The 24004-nt window shown below is 39.2% G+C and overlaps 1 protein-coding gene across 2 annotated transcripts in view; it reads left to right on the forward strand.

The window, feature by feature from the left end:
- atp11c (ATPase phospholipid transporting 11C) overlaps positions 1–24004 on the forward strand; it is a 113656-nt gene that overhangs the window by 45562 nt on the left and 44090 nt on the right. For both annotated transcript variants that reach the window (XM_067997318.1, XM_067997319.1), the window contains exons 8-18: positions 9029–9079; positions 9738–9802; positions 9987–10068; positions 10996–11146; positions 13974–14171; positions 14555–14728; positions 16277–16434; positions 18487–18558; positions 20214–20287; positions 20528–20631; positions 21639–21820. In XM_067997318.1, the coding sequence (XP_067853419.1) occupies positions 9029–9079; positions 9738–9802; positions 9987–10068; positions 10996–11146; positions 13974–14171; positions 14555–14728; positions 16277–16434; positions 18487–18558; positions 20214–20287; positions 20528–20631; positions 21639–21820 (1311 nt within the window). The remainder of the gene's footprint in view (positions 1–9028; positions 9080–9737; positions 9803–9986; positions 10069–10995; positions 11147–13973; positions 14172–14554; positions 14729–16276; positions 16435–18486; positions 18559–20213; positions 20288–20527; positions 20632–21638; positions 21821–24004) is intronic.

The raw sequence follows: 24004 nt of genomic DNA on the forward strand, positions 1-24004 counted from the left end.
TCCTGTAAATTAACAGTAAAAATGTCATGATAATTCATGCTTGCATATTTTAGTTTGGGTATTACACCAGTTGCCAAGTTTTATCATTTTACTTGTACAAAATTAATAGTCTCATAGTCAAAAAATCAAATCTTTTTATTGAATCCTGAACCTTGATGTCATGTTTTGCTTATGTCTCAGATTTTTATATAATGCAGACTCTTTCCTTGTGGAAGATTGCATGAAATGAGCAGTTTGTCATCAAGAAAGAACGAACTTACGTTTATATGGCGCCTTTCTCTATCTCAGGACATCCCAATGACCTTCACGTGAAGTATTTTTGAAATGTAGCCACTGATGTAATGTCATTAAAACATTAAATCCTATTTAACTGCTACAGAAAGGGAGGCTGCATTCAACAGCAATAAAGGCTTTTTTTTAAACCCAAGGCAATTTAAATTGCCTAATTGCCATAAAGTGTCAGTAATACAGCCTGCCAAATTGTTTACAAATCCTAACGCCCTAAACAACATAAACTTAATGAATACAGACCCTGCTGATCCTATTTTCTGGGCATCTAAGCCATGCCACCAAGCTTTCCACTATAATGCAGCATATGTGTTTATCTTTTTCTTCTCTCTGGGATCCTCTGTGGTTCATGGCTTGGCTTATCTCCTTGGTTAAACCTGGTCCTTTTTACCTGTTGACCGTCTGCATTTCTGGTTGTTTTGTTGGAGTTGAAATTGACATGCTCCTGTTGTGTTTGAATGGTGCTGTCTGTTTCTCTGTCAACCTCTGGGGTTGTGACAGATTTTAAGTGTCAGAAGCTTGCCACTTTTTGTGTGATATGTTTTTTTTTAAAAATTGGTTTCTTCCGACAAGATTTCTTAGTCATTCTGCTTCCTGTGAACCAACTTAGCTGGCTTTCCAAGAGGAATTTGCAGTAGTTTTCCTTTGCAACACCATGCAGATAGACTTCCATTAGGGGTGAAGTTATTGATGAAAAATTGTTCCATAATTGCAAAATTGAGCCAATTCAGAACAAAGTTTATGGAGTGGGCATCTAAGTTTGTACGCAAAACTTTGATGTTGGCGGTGGTGGGAGTGTGGAGATGGGGGTGGTGGGGGTTAAAGTTGGAGACAGTAATTACATGAGTGGTGAATATTTCTGCTGTCCTATTGAGTACATAATTCTCAGTGTTTGATAGTTGAAGCCATCCAATAGAAATTTTGGTGAAACCATGTTAATTTACTGGCCAACTAAAAAGAGGGCAACCATTCCTAAGAAGAAAGTAGTACAAGAACATAGGAACAAGTGTAAGCCATTTGGTTAGCTCTTGCAGTCAGTCCTATCTTTTTAATCTGAACTCACCATCCTTATAAAAAGGCAATCTCCTGGTAGTGAGAACAAAGGCACAAAACCTTTTCCTTCAGGGGGTTGACTGTGGTACAGTTGGGGAGTTCTGCCTGGCTTTGGGAAACTACGTTACCTCTGGCTGCAGGTTAATCTCTGTCCATTGTCATTGTATTCTTTTCTCCTTCTATTGTCTTCTCATTCTAGTGTAACCAACTTTACATGTATGTTATCTCTGTATTACTTTCTGTGCCTATCTTTTGAGGTTTGAGCTGTTACTGAACAATTTGTTACATACAAGGTTAAACACTTAACCTTTTGATTGTCATTCTTAACTTTTCTTAGAAGTTATTACAACTTGCTAAACTGCCTGAAGCACTCAAACCTTTTTTTTAAAAAGTTCCAATTTGGGTGTCAAAAGCTCAATCATTTAGACACTTAATTACACCAAATGCACCCCTTTTCCACCTTTCTCATTATTTAACCAATCAAGGTGATCCATTTTATCACATGAACTCACATTTAGGTGTTGTTCACTTTAAACATACACATGTCCAGGACTTATTATAATCAAATTTTAATTAATCGACTAAGACCAGGTTGCTTTTTGATGCTAAACTCCCTTTCTTTTTTTCAGCCTTTAAATTACTATAACAGGACGGTAATCCTCCAAAAAAGGTTTTCTTTGGGATACTGCAGTAGTTTTCCTTTGCAACTCCATGCAGATAGACTTCCATTAGGGGTGAAGTTATTGATGAAAAATTGTTACTTCCATAATTGCAAAATTGAGCCAATTCAGAACAAAGTTTATGGAGTGGGCATCTAAGTGTATTCTTTATCTACCCAGACAGTGTTAACCCATTCATTCAGATAGCCTTGACAACCTATGTTCACCTGCAACGGTAATAATTAGAAACAGTGTTCATTTCTAAGCTGTAAAAGGCTGTAGTGCATTTATCAGAGGGGTCAAGCATTGGTCCATTAATCCACTCCACTTTCAGTGTTAGCTTGGTGAGGGGAAGGGGGTTCTCAGGGAATGCTGGGTGGGGGCTTTTAAGAACTTTGGTTTGAATCTAAGGCAGTCACTGTTTAGGCTGCATTATACCAGCTTCTCCAGGATATTGTGTGTTTACAGTGCAGTAAGCTGGACCCAGTTAGCTGAGAATGATGGTTCTGATTATACTAACGTGCAGTGAGTTAGCTACCATTACGCTGTACAGCGATGTTACCAGTGAGAATTCCATGTTCTTGAGTCATCTTCAATCTGATTTGATTGAGGGAACAATCTTGAGTGACACTTTATTAAGGAGCTGACCCTGTGGAGACTTACCACACTGAATTGAAATATAGATATACAGTTTCTTTTTAAAAACATAGATGTTTTGCTTTTACTCTTTGAAAATAATTTCCTTGCAACTCTGGTTTTCATCACTTTTGTATCCTGCCCATTTTTGTGTTGTGGATAGCTGGCTACCATTTACAATTACATTCCATTGTGCACTATTTTCATCTTTCTGCATTGTTCGTGCACTTTTGGCACTTGATGTATCCTTTTAGCTTTTGTTTTCTGTGGGAATATCAATTAAAATTAGACTATTTCAAAGCAGCATGAATTGGTTTATGGTGCAATGTTATGAGAAGGGTTATTTTTCCAAAAAAGCATAATAAAATGCATTGGGTGCTGTGCAATGCTAAAGCATAATGAAGTTCTCTTGCAATGTAATAGCAAATTAACATTTGTGCAAAACCCAAAAGAACTCTGCAATTATCAGAAGCCATCAATTGGACGTGTAAACCCTACTTCAGATTTGGCTTGACTCGCAGGCATATTGTCTTTTTATGGGGGTTGGGGGGGGAATGCTAATAAAGTTTAAAATGAATGAGAAAGACATAAGTAAGACAAAGACCAAAGTAATAGATTGGGAAAAAGCTAATTTCATGGGCATGAAAATGGAACTAGGGAAGGTAAACTGGAAAAAAATTGTTGACAGACAGAGATAGAACAGCAGTGGGAAATATTTCAAACAGTGATCAGTAGAGTTCAGGAGAAATATATTCCACTAAAAAGCAAGAACAAACTAACCAGTAATGATACACCATAGATGAATAAAGAAATAAGAGCAAAATTAAAAATAAAGAAAAGGCATACACTAAGTACATAAAATCATAGAAGTTTACAACATGGAAACAGGCCCTTCGGCCCAACATGTCCATGTCGTCCAGTTTATACCACTAAGCTAGTCCCAATTGCCTGCACTTGGCCCATATCCCTCTATGCCCATCTTACCCATGTAACTGTCCAAATACTTTTTAAAAGACAAAATTGTACCCGCCTGTACTACTGCCTCTGGCAGCTCATTCCAGACACTCACCACCCTTTGAATGAAAAATTGCCCCTCTGGACCCTTTCGTATCTCTCCCCTCTCACCTTAAATCTGTGCCCCCTCGGTATAGACTCCCCTACCTTTGGGAAAAGATTTTGACTATCTACCTTATCTATGCCCCTCATTATTTTATAGACTTCTATAAGATCACCCCTAAACCTCCTACTCTCCAGGGAAAAAAGCCTCAGTCTATCCAACCTCTCCCTATAAGTCAAACCATCAAGTCCTGGTAGCATCCTAGTAAATCTTTTCTGCACTCTTTCTAGTTTAATAATATCCTTTCTATAATAGGGTGACCAGAACTGTACACAGTATTCCAAGTGTGGCCTTACTAATGTCTTGTACAACTTCAACAAGACATCCCAACTCCTGTATTCAATGTTCTGACCAATGAAACCAAGCATGCTGAATGCCACCTTCACCACCCTATCCACCTGTGACTCCACTTTCAAGGAGCTATGAACCTGTACTCCTAGATCTCTTTGTTCTATAACTCTCCCCAACGCCCTACCATTAACGGTGTAGGTCCTGGCCCGATTCGATCTACCAAAATGCATCACCTCACATTTATCTAAATTAAACTCCATCTGCCATTCATCGGCCCACTGGCCCAATTTATCAAGATCCCGTTGCAATCCTAGATAACCTTCTTCACTGTCCACAATGCCACCAATCTTGGTGTCATCTGGAAACTTACTAACCATGCCCCCTAAATTCTCATCCAAATCATTAATATCAATAACAAATAACAGCGGACCCAGCACCGATCCCTGAGGCACACCGCTGGTCACAGGCCTCCAGTTTGAAAAACAACCCTCTACAACCACCCTCTGTCTTCTGTCGTCAATCCCATTTTGTATCCAATTGGCTACCTCACCTTGGATCCCGTGAGATTTAACCTTATGTAACAACCTACCATGCGGTACCTTGTCAAAGGCTTTGCTAAAGTCCATGTAGACCATGTCTACTGCACAGCCCTCATCTATCTTCTTGGTTACCCCTTCAAAAAACTCAATCAAATTCGTGAGACATGATTTTCCTCTCACAAAACCATGCTGACTGTTCCTAATCAGTCCCTGCCTCTCCAAATGCCTGTAGATCCTGTCTCTCAGAATACCCTCTAACAACTTACCCACTACAGATGTCAGGCTCACCGGTCTGTGGTTCCCAGGCTTTTCCCTGCCTCCCTTCTTAAACAAAGGCACAACATTTGCTACCCTCCAATCTTTAGGCACCTCACCTGCAGCTGTCGATGATTCAAATATCTCTGCTAGGGGACCCGCAATTTCCCCCCTAACCTCCCATAACGTCCTGGGATACATTTCATCAGGTCCCGGAGATTTATCTACCTTGATGCGCGTTAAGACTTCCAGCGCCTCCCTCTCTAATATGTACACTCCTCAAGACATCACTATTTATTTCCCCAAGTTCCCTAACATCCATGCCTTTCTCAACCGTAAATACCGATGTGAAATATTCATTTAGGATCTCACCCATCTCTTGTGGTTCCGCACATAGATGACCTTGTTGATCCTTAAGAGGCCCTACTCTCTTCCTAGTTACTCTTTTGCCCTTTACGTATTTGTAGAAGCTCTTTGGATTCTCCTTTGCCTTATCTGCCAAAGCAATCTCATGTCCCCTTTTTGCCCTCCTGATTTCTCTCTTAACTCTACTCCGGCAATCTCTATATTCTTCAAGGGATCCACTTGATCCCAGCGGCCTATGCATGTCATATGCCTCCTTCTTCTTTTTGACTAGGGCCTCAATCTCCCGAGTCATCCAAGGTTCCCTACTTCTACCAGCCTTGCCCTTCACTTTATAAGGAATGTGCTTACCCTGACCTACATAAACAAAGGAGAGGATGACCAAAGGGAATACAAAGAGGTTAAGAAAGAAGTTTTTAAAAAATAATTAGGAAAGCAAAGAAGAACTACAAAATTAAATTATCACAGAATATAAAAAGAAATAAAGTATTCTACAGACACATACATAACAAAAGAAAAATCAGGATAGGGCCACTAAGGGATGCAAAAGATAAACTCACAGGTAATGACAGTGAAATGGCAGAAATATTGAATAGTTACTTTGCCTCAGTCAAGTTGGGCATGATATTAGACGAATAGAACAAAAATTATATAAAGACATTTAAGATAGAAAGGGGGGAGATAATTGATAAACTAATCAAACTTAGAGAGGATAAAACCCCTGCTCCGGATGGATTGCATCCGCTCATATTAAACGAAGTTAGGGAAGAGATAGCAGAGGTACTATTACATACATATAAAAATTCATTAGAAAAGGGAATAGTGCCAGAGGACTGGCGGACAGCTAAAGTGATTCCTACATTTTAAAAAGGGAGATAGAACAAGTCCAGGAAACTATAGTCCAGTTAGCTTAATGTCGGTGGTAGGAAAGATAATAGAATCTTTATTCAAAGTTGTAATTGAAAAACATCTAGAAACCAAAAATATAATAAACAATAGTCAGCACGGATTTCAAAAAGGCAGGTCATGCTTGACCAACCTTATTGAATTTTTTGATTAAGTAACAGAAAGAGTATTCCAAAATACTACAGATTATGGAACAGTTCCTGCAAATTGGAGGGTGGCAAATGTAACCCCACTATTTTTAAAAAAGGAGGGAGAGAGAAAACAGGGAACTACAGACTGATATCAGTAGTAGGGAAAATGCTAGAGTCTATTATGAAGGATGTGATAACAGGACAATTAGAAAATATCAACGGGATTAGACAAAGTCAACATGGATTTATGAAAGGGAAATCATGTTTGACAAACCTATTGGAGTTTTTTTGAGGATGTAACTGATAGAATAAATAAGGGAGAACCAGTGGATGTGGTGTATTTGGATTTTCAGAAGGCCTTTGATAAAGTCCCACATAAGAGGTTAGCGTGCAAAATTAAAGCACATGGGATTGGCAGTAATATACTGGCACGGATTGAAAATTGGTTAACAGATAGGAAACAGAAAGTAGGAATAAATGGGTCTTTTTTGGGGTGGCAGGCGGTGACTAGTGGGGTACTGCAGGGATTAGTGTTTGGGCACCAGCTATTCACAATATATATCAATGATTTGGATGAGGGAACCAAATGTAGTATTTCCAAGTTTGCTGACGACACAAAACTAGGTGAGATTGTGAGTTGTGAGGAGGATGCAAAGAGGCTTCAAGGCGATTTAGACAAGTTGAGTGAGTGGGCAATTACATGGCAGATGCAGTATAATATGGATAAATGTGAAGTTATCCACTTCGGAAGGAAAAACAGAAAGGCAGAGTATTGTTTAAATGGTGATAGATTGTGAAATATTGATGTACAAAGGGACCTGGGTGTCCTTGTACACCAGTCACTGAAAGCAAACATGCAGGTGCAACAAGCAGTTAGGAAGGCAAATGGTATGTTGGTCTTCATTGCAAGAGGATTTGAGTACAGGAGCAAGGATGTCTTACTGTAGTTATACAGGGCCTTGGTGAGACTACACCTGGATTGTTGTGTGCAATTTTGGTCTCCTTACCTAAGAGAGGATATATTTGCCATAGAGGGAGTGCAGCGAAGTTTCACCAGACTGATTGCTGGGATGGCAGGACTGTCGTATGAGGAGAGATTGGGTCGACTAGGCCTATTTTCACTAGAGTTTAGAAGAATGAGAGGAGATCTCATTGAAACATATAAAATTCTGACAGGGCTAGACAGACTAGATGCAGGGAGGATGTTTCCCCTGGCTGGGGGGGGTCCAGAACGAGGGGGTCACAGTCTCAGGATACGGGGTAGGACATTTAGGACTGAGATGAGGAGAAATTTCTTCACTCAGAAGGGTGGTGAACCTGTGGAATTCTCTACTATAGACGGCTGTGGAGGCTAAGTCACTGAATATATTTAAGAAGGAGATAGATAGATTTCTAGACACAGAAGGCCTCAAGGGTATGAAGAGAGAGCAGGAATATGGTATTAGAGTATCAGCCATGATCATATTGAATGGCCTACTCCTCCTATTTTCTATGTTTCTATGTAATGCAGTAGATGTAATATACTTCGATTTTCAAAAGACCTTCGATAGTAGATTGATGACTAAGGCCAGAGCATGTGGAGTCGGGACAGATGTCAGAATGGATAGCAAGCTGGCTACAAAACAGAAAACAGAATAGGGGTTAAGGGTAGCTACTCAGACTGGCAAAAGGTGGGATGTGGTGTTCCACAGGGATCGGTGCTGGGACCACAGTTGTTCACAATTTACATTAACGATTTGGATTCAGGAATCGCAAGTACAATTTCAAAATCTGCAGTTGATACCAAATTGGGTGTAGTTAACACAAAGGACAAATTAGTAAGACATTAATAAACTTGCAGAATGGGCTTGTAATTAGCAAATGAATTTCAATATAGAAAAGCCTGAGGTGGTGCATTTTGGTAGGAAGAATAAAGAGACCACATACTGCTTGGATAATAGTCTAAATGGGCTAGAGGAGCAAAGGAATCTAGGGGTACAAATACACAAATTACTCAAAGTAATGATGCAGATTAATAAAGCCATTTTAAAAAAAACGTAAACCAAGCACTTCGATTCATTTCTAGAGGGATAGAATTGAAAAGCAGAGAAGTTATGTGAAAATTGCATGGAACTTTGACTAGACCACTCTTGGAGTGGTCACAGTTCTGGACTCCATCTTATAAAAAGTATATAGAGGCATTGGAGAAGGTGCAAAAAAGATTCACAAGGATATCACCAGAACTGAGAGGATATACTTATCAGGAAAGGCAAACAGGCTGGGGCCCTTTTCTCTAGAAAAGAGAAGGCTGAGGGGTGACCTGATAGAGGTCTTTAAGATAATGAAAGGGTTTGATAGGGTAGAGATAGAGAAAATGTTTCCACTTGTGGGGAAGTCCAAAGCTGCAGGTCATAAATATAAGATAGTCACTAATAAATCTAATAGGGAATTCAGGAGAAACTTCTTCACCCAAAGATTGGTAAGAATGTGGAATGCACTACCATAAGGAGTTGTTGAGGCAAATAGCATAGATGCATTTAAGGGGAAGCTAGATAAACACATGAGGGAGAAAGGAACAGAAGGATGTGGTGATAGGGTTAGATGAAGAGGGATGGGAGGAGGCTCATATGGAGCATAGACCAGTTGGGCCGAATGGCCTGTTTCTGTGCTGTAGACTCGATACTGAATCATACCTACACAGTATTTTGGCAGCTGTCTTTATCCTGTTATGGCTAGAGATGTATTTTATTTTGTTTTATGGAACTTTGCAAAAAAAACACACAGCACTAATATGAAATTTGATGATTGCAGATTTGTTGGGCGAGTTAACGTTTTCAGTGATAAACAAGAACCAACTGCAAGGTAAATGTTGTTGCAACATGTGATTGGTTGCTACGTAACTGTGCAATCTGTTACTGTATATTGTATAAAAGCTTCCAGATTTGTAAAGCAGATCTTGAACTGGATCTGTGCATTATCTTGATAAAAATAAATGTTTTTAGACACTTCTATTTATACCCCTAATCTGAGCAAGTAATCCCCATTTGTAATTTGGTAATCCCCATTTTCAAATGTTGGAATTGAAGCATTACATTTCATAGTAGTATAGTAGTGCTGGCTAAAGAATTATTTGCCTGACTAATGTTCTGACAGTGCAACATATTAAATTAAGAGGAATTTCTGTACAGATAAATGTATTTTATATGTGTTGTATTACTGGCCAACAAAGCTCATCCAGCTAAGCTCCACCTGCTTCAGATTCGCAAACCATTTACACAGCGGGATGAATTGATTTTGCTTCACTTCATGCTGCTTTGTAGGTATTGGAGAAATGTTTTGAAAGCATATATGTAGACACTGAGTAACTGGTTGCTCAAAGACACAAACATGAACTTCCTGAATTGTATACAAATGTTCTTACCTGGGTTCCTGACCATGTTTTGGACTGAGGAATGTTCCAGTTATTTGTTCAGATTGTTTTTCCTTGAGTCCTAAACTGACACATACATATTTACGTTAGATCTTTGGGCCCAGAAAACCTGCTGCTAAGAGGAGCCACTTTAAAGAACACTGACAATATATATGGTAAGTTTTTTGTATCAGTCATTATGGAAGTAATTATATTTGAGGGGGGGTGGGTGTGGTGTGGTTGAGACCTCAGTTACTTACAATAAACAGTGATATAGTTTTCATTCACAGAAGATGAAGTAAAATCATTTTTCAAATGTTATCAATATTTATACATTTTGTCTGTCTGTGTGGATTTCAGGTGTTTCCATATATACTGGGATGGAAACCAAAATGGCCTTGAACTACCAAGGAAAGTCACAGAAACGCTCAGTGGTGGAGAAGTAATTACATTCTTATAAATCATACATGTCATTCCAATTTATGAACATGAATTTTTTAAAGTTATTTTGTTGAGTTTCATAATTTTGTTGCTGCTAGCAATATGTTTTGATAGAATGTTCTTTCATATTTGTGCTGAACTTGACAATGAGGGTGGGTAGATTTAATATACAGATAATGTAATAGTGCCATCCACATATTTTGGCGTAAAATATTGAAATAACCTGCCTTACACAGCACAACTTTGCACTTCTAATGTAGATGCCTTTTGGGGTTATTAAAATATTTGTCCAGTTGATAGTGTTGCAGTAAAACCAGCTTTTTAGTCTCAGAAATAAGAGATTGTAAGTCTAATATTGCAAGTAAAACTTTTGTGAAATTTTGTGCAATAATATTTCCACGTGTTTGCATTTTTTAATTGTGGGAAATAGACTTTTAATGTGAGATGGTTATTTTATAGTGCAAGAAGCTAGCCCGTAAGGGTAACTGACTATTTTTGCTATCATAGGATATTATAGATTGTGAACCGCAAAAAGTGAAATATAGGAAAAAGAGGAGGAGGAGAAAGGCTGTGATCAGAGAAACAGTGGAGCGAAGGACCTGGGTGATGCATTAACATGAGGCAGAGGAACCGTTAAGGTAGAGAACGAGGGATGCTGAGTTGCCAGAAAGATCGACCAGAAGCTGGAAAGGCAGAACAGTAGAAGGACAGATGAGGGCAAATGAGTAAGGGACAGCAGACAATTAGAGGCAGAAACTAGAACTGACAACATTAGATACTACGGTAATGATTCTTTCATTGTATTCCCAAATATGCCTGTCACAATGATTGAAGCCAGTTTAAAAATCTAAAATTTCTTGCAGTTTCATTATTAGTATTATGTATAATAACTACAAAAATAAATTGAACTATTTTTATTCCCTTGCAGGTCTATTAATGCTTTCTTAATAGTGTATCTGTGCATATTGATCAGTAAATCTTTGGTAGGCACCATACTCAAGTACATCTGGCAGAGTGATCCTGCTAATGATGAACCCTGGTACAGCTCAAAAACAGACAAAGAAAAAGACACCAACAAGGTACTGGAATAAATTAAATTGAAACTGAAAATACTTGATTTTATCCTTAGAGAGAAGAATGATTTTGTGTGGAGACGCATTGTACCCTGGCAGTTATAGAGAAACGACTGTCTCCCTGTACTGGCTGGGTTTTGTACATTTTCAATTCACCATTGTGATGCTGCAACAAATGCTAATATGCCAAGAAAACTGCTCAAATATCACAAGTATTTTTATTTCTGTAATAACCCCAACCTGGAAAAGTGAACAGTTAAACACGCACAGTACAACTGCAAAATACTTAAAACAATTTTAATGAATGAAGGTTAAACTTAGATTCTGCCTGCTCTGTTATCCTTTGTTATGTCCTATTCTCTCCTTCCTTACATTCTTTCTCCCCTATTTTATCTTGTTTTCTATCTAATCTAATCTAATCTATGTTACCCCTTTACTAATTCTAAAAATGACTTTAAAACCCTTTACTACTTCTGCTTCCACTGTCCGTGTTGGAAGTAGGAACAGTTTTCCAAACAGCCATCAGAACAGGCAGAACCTGGTAATGCCTGAGTGAGTAAACTTGTTTGTAGTTTGCTGTAAGAGTTTTGATGGTCATTTCCAAGATATTAGTGCCGACTAATGTAAAATTAAAAAATGGGATATTTTGAAGTGAGGTGTGGCATTGTACTTCACAATAGGTGCTGTTCTGGAGGAGTTTTGTCTTCAGTTTATGTAATGTGAGGATATCAGCTCAGTAGGAATTGAAGATCTGGGGGTGGTGAAATTTTTCAAACGATTTGAGAGTGCCTGGTTTTCTCTGCAATTAATGACCCACTAATAAAATCCCATTATCGTCAATTTCTTATTTCAAACCCACACGTTCCTGCTTTGGTGTTAGCAAATCATTAATTAGAGAAAAATAAGTTATGTATTACACAGAAAAAATGGCATTCTCCCAAATTTTGTCCCCTAGTTTAATTTTCATGAAGTTACAAAACAACAATGGGTGCAGTGTGCAATGAAAATGGCTTTGTACGGAAGGAAAGCAATAGTGTATAGAAACTGCGCGCTTGAGTGGTTTCTATACGGAATAAAACTGCTCTCACTTCTGTATAAGGTGGAGTTACTCTAATGACATTTGTACTGTTTTTTTGCTAAGAGTTCTCTCTTTTTAAACAGCAAGATTGACTAGGATATTGGAAGCAATAGCAATTTGCTGATATTTTTGTATTCAGTTCTAAGAGAACCATATTGCCAGCATATGATACAGAATCCAGAATTTTTTTTTAAGATACCTGCCATGGTTAACAACCCAAAGGCAACACATCCCTTGATAGAATTATTTAGGATACATGTTTGATGCAGCAATAAATGAACTTATACATATTGCATAGGTCCCTGTGCTTTGTTTTTTTTTTGCCTGAGTTACCACAAAAAGCAGGACAAATCCAATCCGACCAGTTACTGCCCCATCAGTCTACACACAATCATCAGCAAAGTCAGGGGGAAAACTCTCCAGTGGCTGGAGTCATACCTAGCACAAAGGAAGATGGTAGTGGTTGTTGGAGGCCAATCACCTCAGCCCCAGGACATTGCTGCAGGAGTTCCTCAGGGCAGTGTCCTAGGCCCAACCATCTTCAGCTGCTTCATCAATGACCTTCCCTCCATCATAAGGTCAGAAATGGGGTTATTCACTGATGATTGCACAGTGTTCAGTTCCATTCGCAACCCCTCAGATAATGAAGCAGTCCATGCCTGCAAGCAGCAAGACCCAGACAACATCCAGGCTTGGCCTGATAAGTGGCAAGTAACATTCGTGCCAGGCCATGACTCTCTCCAACAAGAGAGTCTAACCACCTCCCCTTGAAATTCAATGGCATTACCATCTCCGAATCCCCCACCATCAACATCCTTGGGAGTCACCATTGACCAGGAACTTAACTGGACCAGCCAAATAAATACTGTGGCAAGTGACTCATCTCCTGACTCCCCATAGCCTTTCCACCATCTACAAGGCACAAGTCAGGAGTGTGATGGAATACTCTCCACTTGCCTGAATGAGTGCAGCTCCAACAACACTCAAGAAGCTCGACACCATTCAGGACAAAGCAGCCCACTTGATTGGCACCCCATCCACCACCAGCTCATCGTGGCTGCAGTGTGTACCATCCACAGGATGCACTGCAGCAACTCGCCAAGACTTCTTCGACAGCACCTCCCAAACTCACAACCTCCATCACCTAGAAGGACAAGGTCAGTAGGCACAAGGGAACACCACCAGCTGTACATTCCCTTCCAAGTCACACTCCATCCCGACTTGGAAATATATCGTCGCTGGGTCAAATTCCTGGAACTCCCTTCCTAACAGCACTGTGGGAGAATCTTCACGCGGACTGCAGCGGTTCAAGAAGACGGCTCACCACCACCTTCTCCAGGACAATTAGGGATAGGCAATAAATGCTGGTCTTGCCAGCGACGCCCACATCCCATGAACAAATTTTTTTAAAAACCATACTTCCAGAGTTCTCGGAGCTCCGAAACTCACTCAGCTAAAGCAGGTAGGTTGCAGTGATGAGTAGCGAGTATTTCTAGGACTGAACTTGTAACCTTGAGGTTCGGAGTTGATTGCTTGAGCTGCCAGTAGTATGTGTTTTGTTTCTTTGACGTTGTATGAAAACGATTGGGAAGTATCACCTCATGTTGGCTGAGCAAATCCTTAGCTGTTGATTTAATTATTATTTTCTTCGCTATTGATACAGAAAGATAGATCTTAAAAATGTAAATGGGAGAGGGCGAGAAAAGCTGAGCAGCTACTCCTGGCAATTCAGCTAATGAATTGTGCTGTTTACAGGTTGTGAAGATGTTTACCGACTTTCTCTCCTACATGGTGCTCTTCAACTTCATTATTCCAGTCTCTATGTATGTCACTGTGGAGATGCAGAAGTTCTTGGGTTCTTACTTCATTACCTGGGATAAAGATATGTATGACGATCACTTGGGTGAAGGAGCACTGGTGAACACATCTGATCTCAATGAGGAGCTGGGTCAGGTCCGTACCAGAATACTTATTCTGTTGTGACATAGCAGTAAGAGTCGCTTTCATGTGGAATTGCCATTTCATACTCTGTACAAGCGAATAATTCTTGTACAGATTATTGTGTAATCTTAGCAGATTAAGTTACAACTACATTTTCACATAATCCTATTTGTTCTTCATAGTAAAAAAAATTGTATCTTTTGTGAGAGTTTGTCTTGTATGAAGCGTGCTTTCCTGCATTAATTTTTGTCTTAACGTTTAAAAGGTTTTTCTTACCATATGTTGCTATGAATTGGAACATGTTGGCCCAAAACACATCACACTTTCTGTCTTAACCTGTAGTGATATTAAATGTGTGTTTATTCTCTTTTCACCCCTCATCCTGCTGTTTGCAGATCCAGTATGTGTTCACAGATAAAACTGGAACCCTGACAGAGAACAACATGGAATTTATTGAATGTTGTATAGATGGATTCAAGTATAAACACATAGGCATTGATTTGTGTGTTGTGGACGGCCTGTCTTCAAACGATGGTCCCCCAAGTAGAGTCTATGGAATGGCTGGAAAGGTAATGGTATCTCAGCTGCCTTTTCCTAATTTTGAATATAATTTTAGTTGACTTATTAACCATAATTTCAAACTTTGACATTACTAATCTCTTATGTGTAAGTGTGATGTTTTTGTATTGAAATTGAAAATGCTTATGATAGAATCATAGAAGTTGTACCACAGAAGGAGGCCATTTGGCCTATTTGCACCTGTGCTGCTCAACTGGAGCTATCTACTACTTCTAATCCCATTCCGTGTATTGTTTTATATTCTTCCTTTTCAGATACTTTCAAATTCTGTTTGGGTTTAGTCTCTGTCTCAATAGCTACTTGTGATAAAGAATTCTTTGTCCTTATAACGTTCTGTGGAAAAAAAAAATTTCTTCCAACCTCCCATTTTGTTTTTCTGCTGATGGGGCCTCTGCCCCTTGTTACCAATTTTCCAACCAGCGTAAACGATCTATCACCATTGATCCTCGCTAAGCCTTTCAGAATGTATAAAACCTCTCTCTATTAGATCCCCTTTTAACCTTCTCTGTTCAAGTGAGGAAAAGCACCAATTTCTTAAGCCTTTCATTATGACCTGTTATTCCTGGTATCATTCTGATGAAACTTTGCATCCATTCCATGGCTTTAATATCTTTCCTATAATAGGATGCTCAGAACTGCATGCAACACTGCAACTGACGCCTAATCATTCTTTTACCAAATCAATAGCAGCGCTCCTGTGTATAAAAACCCAGAAATACATTAGCTTTCTTTTCTACCTGCAGTTCCACACCTAAAGATTAATGTATCTACACCTCTGGAGTTCTCTGGTGAGATTGTAAAGGAGAGGAACAATCAGGCTGTACATTCCTGAACTGTTCTCCAAAATGTACTACTTCAGACTTCTTTGCCCAGTCTGCTAACTACTCCTAGAATCTCCTGCATTCTTCCAAAGTTTGCCACGCTCCCTAATTTGGTAACAAAAATTTCAACATCATTACTCTTGTTCCTGTATCCAAATAATTTCTTCAAATAGAAAACGAGTTCCCAGCGCAGATCCCTGGGGACAGCACTACTCATATCCCACCAATCTGATAAATAGCTATTTACGTCCCAGTCTTTGTTTTCTGCCCCTAGTCACCCCTCTCTGCCATTGCAGCTGCATTCCCTTTGATACCATGGGCTGAATTCTCTTCTACAATCGCACCTGAAATCGGGCGGGATAATGGCAGAGAACTAATGCAAAATCTGGGCGGTGAGGTCTACCACTACCTCACTGTCCGTCCTTCATTAATGTTATGCCTGCCACCGGCTGTTCCTTCCACACCTGATACGTGTGGATAGCAACAGAGTGGGACGGAGAATTAATGTAGCAAACACCGGAAGCTCAGGGTCATGCTTGCAGACTGAACGGAGGTGAACTAACATTTGGACTGATTTGTTTGACATCACTTGTTTAATAGCCACTGATTTAACTTTTTAAAATTGTTTCAAAACTGGCAACCTTCTTGCATTTTTTATTTATGCCGGCACATTAGTTGAAATCTCACTTTTGGGTGCAATTTTTGCTGTGCTTTCAGGAAAAAGAGGAGCTGTTTCTTCGTGCTTTGTGTTTATGCCACACTGTTCAGGTAAAAGAAGAGGACAAAGTAGATGGTTTAGTAAAACAGCAAGGGAGCCAATGTACATACATCTCATCCTCTCCAGATGAAGTTGCTTTGGTACAAGGAGCTAAAAAGTAAGAATCCAGATATTTAAAGGGTAAAAGCATTGTAGTATAATATCTACTTTTTATTCAAAAACTACCGATGTTTCAGTATTTATATACAGTAATAAAATTTACGAGGAAATGCTGGTATCCCTGTGTTTACTCTTGTGTGGTAGGAGAATAAACTTGACTATTTGGTATGTTAAATTAGAATGTGCACTACACATCAGTCGTATCTTTATTTCCTGATAGTCACTGCCATAAAATAATACTGTATTGAGAGCACTGAAGGTATATACATTATCACTTTTCCTTTCACTTGTGTCACACTGCCTTTGCTGCACTTTGCAAGATTTGTTTTTATAAAGGCAAAAACCAAAGCATAGATATAGTGATTGGCATTGCTGTTAAGGCAATAATTCATTGCTTGGACTCTGGTGTTCGTAATTAACTCCAAGCTTTGTTGCTGCATTGTCACATCATATGCACTCTGAACCATTGCCATAACTCTGTCTGTTATCCTATATGCAATTCTGTGTACATCTGCTGCACTCTTACTCGATTCAAGAATTCATTGATTACAAAGCGTTTTGATAGTGCCTGGTCAACTCACCTAGATATGATTTTTTTTTTTAAAGTCACAAATGGTTGGAATAGACAGCTTAAAATCTTGTTCCCGGTTTGGGGTGTATGAATGATTACACGTTTAGTGTATTAATTACTGCACTGTTGTAGTCGTGGAATTAATATGCTGAATGTGTACTAATTAGTGTTTACAACAGACACACATTTAGGATCTTATCTGACAGCCTAGCTTTTTAATTAATTCTTCTGATGCTTAATTTTCCCCTACATTCTCCACGGTAAATCAGGAGGGCACCTGATTTACACAAAATAAGGGCTCATGGGGTTGGGGTGATAAATTAACATGGATAGAGGATTGGTTAACGGACAGAAAACAGAGAGTAGGGATAAACGGGTCATTTTCAGGTTGGCAGGCTGTAACTAGTGGGGTGCCGCAAGGATAGGTGCTTGGACCTCAGTTGTTTACAATCTATATTAATGATTTAATTGAAGGGACCGAGTGTAATGTATCCAAGTTTGCTGACGATACAAAGCTAGGTGGGAAAGTAAGCTGTGAGGAGGACACAAAGAATCTGCAAAGGAATATAGACAGGTTAAGTGAGTGGGCAAGAAGGTGGAAGATGGAGTACAATGTGGGGAAATGTGAGGTTATTCACTTTGGTAGGAAGAATAGAAAAACAGATTTTTTTTTAAATGGTGAGAAACTATTAAATGTTGGTGTTCAGAGACATTTGGGTGTCCTCGTACAAGAAACACAAAGTTAGCATGCAAGTACAGCAAGCAGTTAGGAAGGTAAATGGCATGTTGGCCTTTATTGCAAGGGGTTTGGAGTGCAAGAGTAAGGAAGTCTTGCTACAATTGTACAGGACTTTGGTGTGACCACACCTGGAGTACTGTGTACAGTTTTGAGTCCCCTTATCTAAGGAAGGATATACTTGTCTTAGAGGCGGTGCAACGAAGGTTCACTAGATTAATTCCTGGGATGAGAGGGTTATCGTGTGAGGAGAGATTGAGTAGAATGGGCTTATAGTCTCTGAAGTTTAGAAGAATGAGAGGTGATCTCATTGAAACATATAAGATTCTGAGGGGGCTTGACAGGATAGATACTGAGAGGTTGTTTCCCCTGGCTGGAGAGTCTAGAACTAAGGTCCATAGTCTCAGGTTAAGGGATTGGCCATTTATGACTGAGATGAGGAGGAATTTCTTCACTCAGAGGGTTGTGAATCTTTGGAATTCTCACCCCAAAGGGCTGTGGATGCTGAGTCGTTGAGTATATTCAAGGCTGAGATCGATAGATTTTTGAACACTAAGGGAATCAAGCGATATGGGGATTTCGCGGGAAAATGGAGTTGAGGTTGAAGATCAGCCGTGATCTTATTGAATGGCGGAGCAGGCTTGAGGGGCCGTATGGCCTACTACTCCTATTTCTTATGTTCTTATATTGTTACCATGGAGGTGTGTTAAGTATTAAACATTTGTATTTGTTTTCCCCTTCAGACTGGGTTTTACCTTCCAAGGAATGCAGAGCAACTGGATGAAAGTACAAAATAGAGAGACAGAAATTGAAGTGTAAGACGTGGTCCTTTTTGTTTTTGGTCCTAGTATATATTCTTCTCTTCATAATATTGTTAATGTGACACATCGTTCTTTTGTTGTAAATCATGTTATTTAACCACTTTCATTTATATTCTTACTATATCACTGAGTGCAAATTGATTTAATCATTTACAGTAATACAATGTCTGCTAAAACCTTCTAGCACAGAGATGTCCCATCTGTGGCCCTCAAGCACCGGCAATTTGACCTTTCAAGCCAAGGCAGCTCACTCCTATTTGTGCTTGTACATTTTCCTTGTTGATTTGTCCTGTTTGTTTAAATTTTGAGAGCCTGGAGGTTCAGACTGGGCTGTTCTTATTGCTGTTGCCTTCTTGGTGGTTCAATCCTAAATCAGAATACCAAGATTTATTCATATTAGCACCTTGAGATACATACAAATTAATGGCAGCATGGATTTAAACTTTATATGTGGGTCGAGACTTTATGCTGTGCACCTCTTTGGTCCATAAAGACTAAAGCTTGGACGCAACTGGTCCAGCATCTTCACTACTAAATCTTCTTTATCTTAATTGAATAGGTCTGCAATTGGGGTAGATTCTGATGTGGATTGGACATTTGGGCATCACCTGGTGTGCAATTACCCCCAAGGATTGTTGAAGTTTCTAGCTAGTATCTGTGGATCTACAGATTCGTGTTTCCTGCCTCTAACTGAGAGGCTCAGAGTGTGCATTAAAATTCAAGTTTCCAGTACATTTTGGCAGTGAGTGAGACAATTTATAACTAGAAGAAATGATAAAACTCACTCATTTGAGATTTTTGTAGCATAGAATATTCGAACAGCATCCTTTTACCTCCAGGATTTCAGTTTGAATCCAACAAAAAGTCTGGGGAATTAAGATCCAATGTGCAAAAAGTTGCAACAGTCTCAATCCAGTTCCTAGTTAGTGTGAGTACACAGAATAGGGCTTACAATAGTGTGGTATGTTGTTGGATACACTGAGGCTGGAAGATCATTAGTGTTAGAAACGGCAGTATCATACTGGTGCAGTGAAGCATGTTTTTCTAAAGTTGGGTTAAGACAAAGTTGCGGGAACGTAGAAGAAGCTATATCTTGTATCATATGCTGTTGGGAGTGCTTGACACACCAGGTGCAAAAAGTAGAAAAACTCTCCCCTTGCTGAGCGCACAACTTACTTTTTTTTTGCATGGAAGGTAAAGGAAGTAACATTTCCCATTAATAGATGCAATTCATATTGTTTGAGGTTTGAGTTTCAGTTTGAAACCCAGTCAAAACTAGGTTGTTCCAGAGACTGCATTTTGTGGAAGGTTCTTAAAACTGCACAAGTGGGAGCTAAAAGGCACAACAGCATTTCTGTAATTTCCCTTCAGTTGGTTTCATATTTGGGGGACATCAGAACCAGGAGAAAACACACCTTCACCACATCACCCCATCCAATCATACAAACATGGCCATGTGGGGAGGGATGAGGGTCACAGAGGGAAAAGAATAAAGTAACAGTCGACTTAACCTGCAAATGGATTTTACGTAATGGTTTATAATCATCTATAGGAATAATGGACGGTCTTCAGTTTAACAGAGTTTGCATGTCAGTGTTGCCCCACTTTTTAAAAAAAAAAATTAGAATTTGTATTCTCTTTGATTACAGATATGAACTTCTGCAGATTCTTAGCTTTGACCCTGTTCGTCGACGCATGAGTGTAATAGTAAAAGCAAGTTCAGGTATTGTGCTTTTTGTTAGGGGGAAAGGTAAAGCTTAAGAATTGTATTTACATGTACTTCTAAGACTTTATGGTATAATATTTCAAATTGAAATGATGAACAGGTGAGTGTGCAGCTTTGTCACACTATAAAAGTTACTTTGGTCAAAAATCTTAAAATCTTTAATTTTTAAAATATATAAAATGTTAACCGTTAACTCTTTCTAGCAACCGCATATGATTTTATTTTCTTCTACAATAGGGAACATTTTCCTTTTCTGCAAAGGAGCAGACTCTTCGATTTTTCCAAAGGTGAATGCTGGAAAACAAGAGGAAATAAAATTGCATGTGGAGCGCAGTGCTGTGGTAAGGTCAGATGTGTTTATACAGTCTATTTAAATGCTGTGCTCTGAGGTGGTCTTGTTTTTAATTATTTTTTCTGCAATTTGTATAAATTGAGTTCATTTCCATGGTTGATAAGATAAGACATGCAATAGGGGGAAATTGTACCATTACTGGTCCCTTTTTAAAGGAGCTTTTCAGGTGGAGATCATTCCTACTGTGTGTTGGCCTCACTTTTTCTTACCCCCCCCCCCCCCCCCCCACTCAAAAAATCAAGAAACTTGAAAAATGTTTCAGTGCCTCCCTCTCACTTGTTTGCAGTCTCATGTTTATCAAAGTTCTTTGAGGGCCAGATTTGAGATAGTGACATTATTCTCTGCTTATGTTAGGAAAATAAAGCAGGCAAAAATAAAACTAGACAAGCACAAGGTTCAGTTTTCCAAAATTTATCCAACCGTGCGAAGGGCAGTAAAGATCCACCTTGAAGGAAAAATCACACTGGTTCCAGCTGAAGGTTTTTTTTATAATTTGCTTAGGTTTTCCTTTTTTTTTCTTGCATGATTGAATTTTCCTCTTGCGCTTGGAGCATGACTAATTTGAACCGTGACTCCTACCCCTGAAAGTGAATGAATCCACTTTTTGTTCAGAAACTGAAAATGAGCACAACTTCCTTAATCTTTAAAGTTTGCTTGTACAATGTTTTACGCTCTAGGTTACTAGTGATGACAAAAATTTGACATAGTTTTGCATTTTGACCCCATTACTGACTTAACTGATAACAGTTGCTAATAAAGAAATAGCCTTTTCTTTTAAAGGTATATATTCTGTTAAGTGTGCAATAATATGAATACAATGTGTACTTTTGCAGTCTACATATCTTAAGCTGGCCAAAATGATGTAAATTGAGAAAGGTAATATTTTGAATAAAATGTTCCATGAGACGAATCATGATTGTTTTTGTCAGTGCCATAAAACTGAAAGAAAAAGTAAGTCTCTGATGCATGTTTTGTGCTGTAATTGCATATGTCTAGGATGGTTTAAGGACACTCTGTGTCGCATACAAAGAGCTCACTCAGGATGAATATGACCAGATCAGCGCACGGTTACAAGAAGCCAAAATGGCCCTAAAGGACAGAGACAAAAAGTTAGCAGAAGCTTATGATCATATTGAAATCGATTTGCATTTAATTGGTGCAACAGCTGTGGAAGACAAGTAAGTCTTTCAAATTATATTCAGTTATATCCATGCTCAGATTGTGTAACAGTTTAATATTCTGTGTAAGCAGGCTTTGTCATTGTCTAGGTCTTGCTGGATTACACACCTTTTCCGTCAGTGCTTCACTTCAACTGAGGGGTGCTAGATAGTGGTGTGGTGACGACATTTATCTGTTTCCTCTTCATCCTGCTTGCCTAGAAGGACAGTAACTGTAACCTCTACTTATCATTTTCCCCACTGGCAAGATCAAAAACTCAGCAATATGGAGATCTAACCAGCAACTCCCATTGGCATAACACCTTGACCTGTGATTAAAATTTTATCCATTCTAAAATAAGACACTCAACTAAAGGACCACTTTTATTTATTCCTGATTGGTGTTTTTTCAGCCTGTCAGGATATTAAAGGCAGACGAGTGCAATTGGGCCTTCTACACCCCACAATTCCCCAGTTTATTTTGAATCTCATACAATAATGGGATAGTAAAAATAAAGTAATATTTTAACAATAGGTGTAGCACAGATACTGGTTAGAGAAGGTTTAGCAAAACCATGGAAACCAGTTGACTAGGTGAGGATGGAATACTTTGTACAACATTAGAAAGACATGGGAGAAATATCAATCTTATACAAGATTAATGATTACAACTGCACTACAAGAGTTGGCAATCAGGCCAGATTTCTGATGATGCCAGGATGATGAAAACTTTAGGTAGTGCATCACAACATTCTGTATCGAAAGTCTCCCAAAATGTCAACAGCAAAGCTTCACACAAACATTCTCCTGCTTGTGGAATCTCCTCTCAACCGGTGTTCTCATCTGTACGCAGAACAAACCATCACTTGCTGAAGCAGAAATAAAAACAGAGAATTCTGAAATTGCACATCAGGTTAGCCAACATCTGTACAGAAAAGAAGCCAGATCATGACTATTCATGTGTGTTCCCTTCATCACCATGAAATATCGTAACCTCTCATTTCTCTTTTTGGATGCTTACTGATCTGTATGTTTCCAGTATTTGCAGTTTCTCATTTGTATTCTACTTGCTGAAGCAGGATTATGGAGCATGATTTTGAGTTTGTGGGAAATCTGTGACTGGCCTTACTGTTATGTATTTTCACCAAGTCTTTCTGAACTTCCAGCAGCCACCAACTCCATCTTTATGACATAACTGCCTCCCCCCACCAAGCTGGAAAAAATACCTGATGGAGCAAAATAACTAGTCAAAGTGGCCTGTTGCTATCATGTAGTAGAGTAGTGCTGTAAAAGTCGGTGGTACGGACCACAGGAATTCTCTATATTTGGCCACATACTATGTCAATAATTGTCTAGCCAGTATTATCTGGCATAGTCATCGCATTTCTATTGTTGAACTACATGAATTTCAGAATAACTTGCTGACTAGGATAAAAATATTGATTCAAAGTAAGTTCTCCAAGTCTCTTGAGTAAAATGCAGCTACTTGATCAAAAGTTTCCTTTTCTACAATTGCTGCATAGTTCCATTTTTACATGTGCAAAGTCAGCCCAGTAAGCTTCACTGTTCCAGTCAGATGTTTATTTCATGAAAGATTATATTTAGGTCCATTTTAGGATCTGGCCATTTCAATATAAAACAGAAACGGACCATTCGGTCCAAACAGGTCCATGCCAATGTTTATGCTCCATGCAAGCCTCCTCCCTCCCTACTTTATCTCACCCTATTAGATGCATATCTCTCTCTTCTCTGCTGAATTAGGAATTGATTTAACATCACTAATGAAAAGGGGGCAATCATATGTGTGAGGTCTCGAGCGTTAGCAGCAACCTCAAAGGAAGGGAAGATGATTAGATGGAATCAACCTGGGCACAATTATATACACTGGTACGAGGTCAGGGAGCAGGTTGCGTGGCTAACCTCTCGTGATGGTCCTCCCTCCTCTCAAACAGTCACTCCCGGTACCCCTGCCAATTATTGTCAACATACTTGGTTACCCCTGTCCTAACATTATTATCTGAATGGTGATAGATTGGGAAAAGGGGAGGTGCAACGAGACCTGAGTGTCCTTGTATACCAGTCACTGAAAGCGAGCATTCAGGTGCAGCAAGCAGTTAGGAAGGCGAATGGTATGTTGGCCTTCGTTGCAAGAGGATTTGAGTACAGGAGCAGGGTTGTCTTACTGCAGTTATACAGGGCCTTGGT

The sequence above is a fragment of the Heptranchias perlo genome, chromosome 15, assembly GCF_035084215.1.
Source record: "Heptranchias perlo isolate sHepPer1 chromosome 15, sHepPer1.hap1, whole genome shotgun sequence".
Classification (NCBI taxonomy): domain Eukaryota; kingdom Metazoa; phylum Chordata; class Chondrichthyes; order Hexanchiformes; family Hexanchidae; genus Heptranchias; species Heptranchias perlo.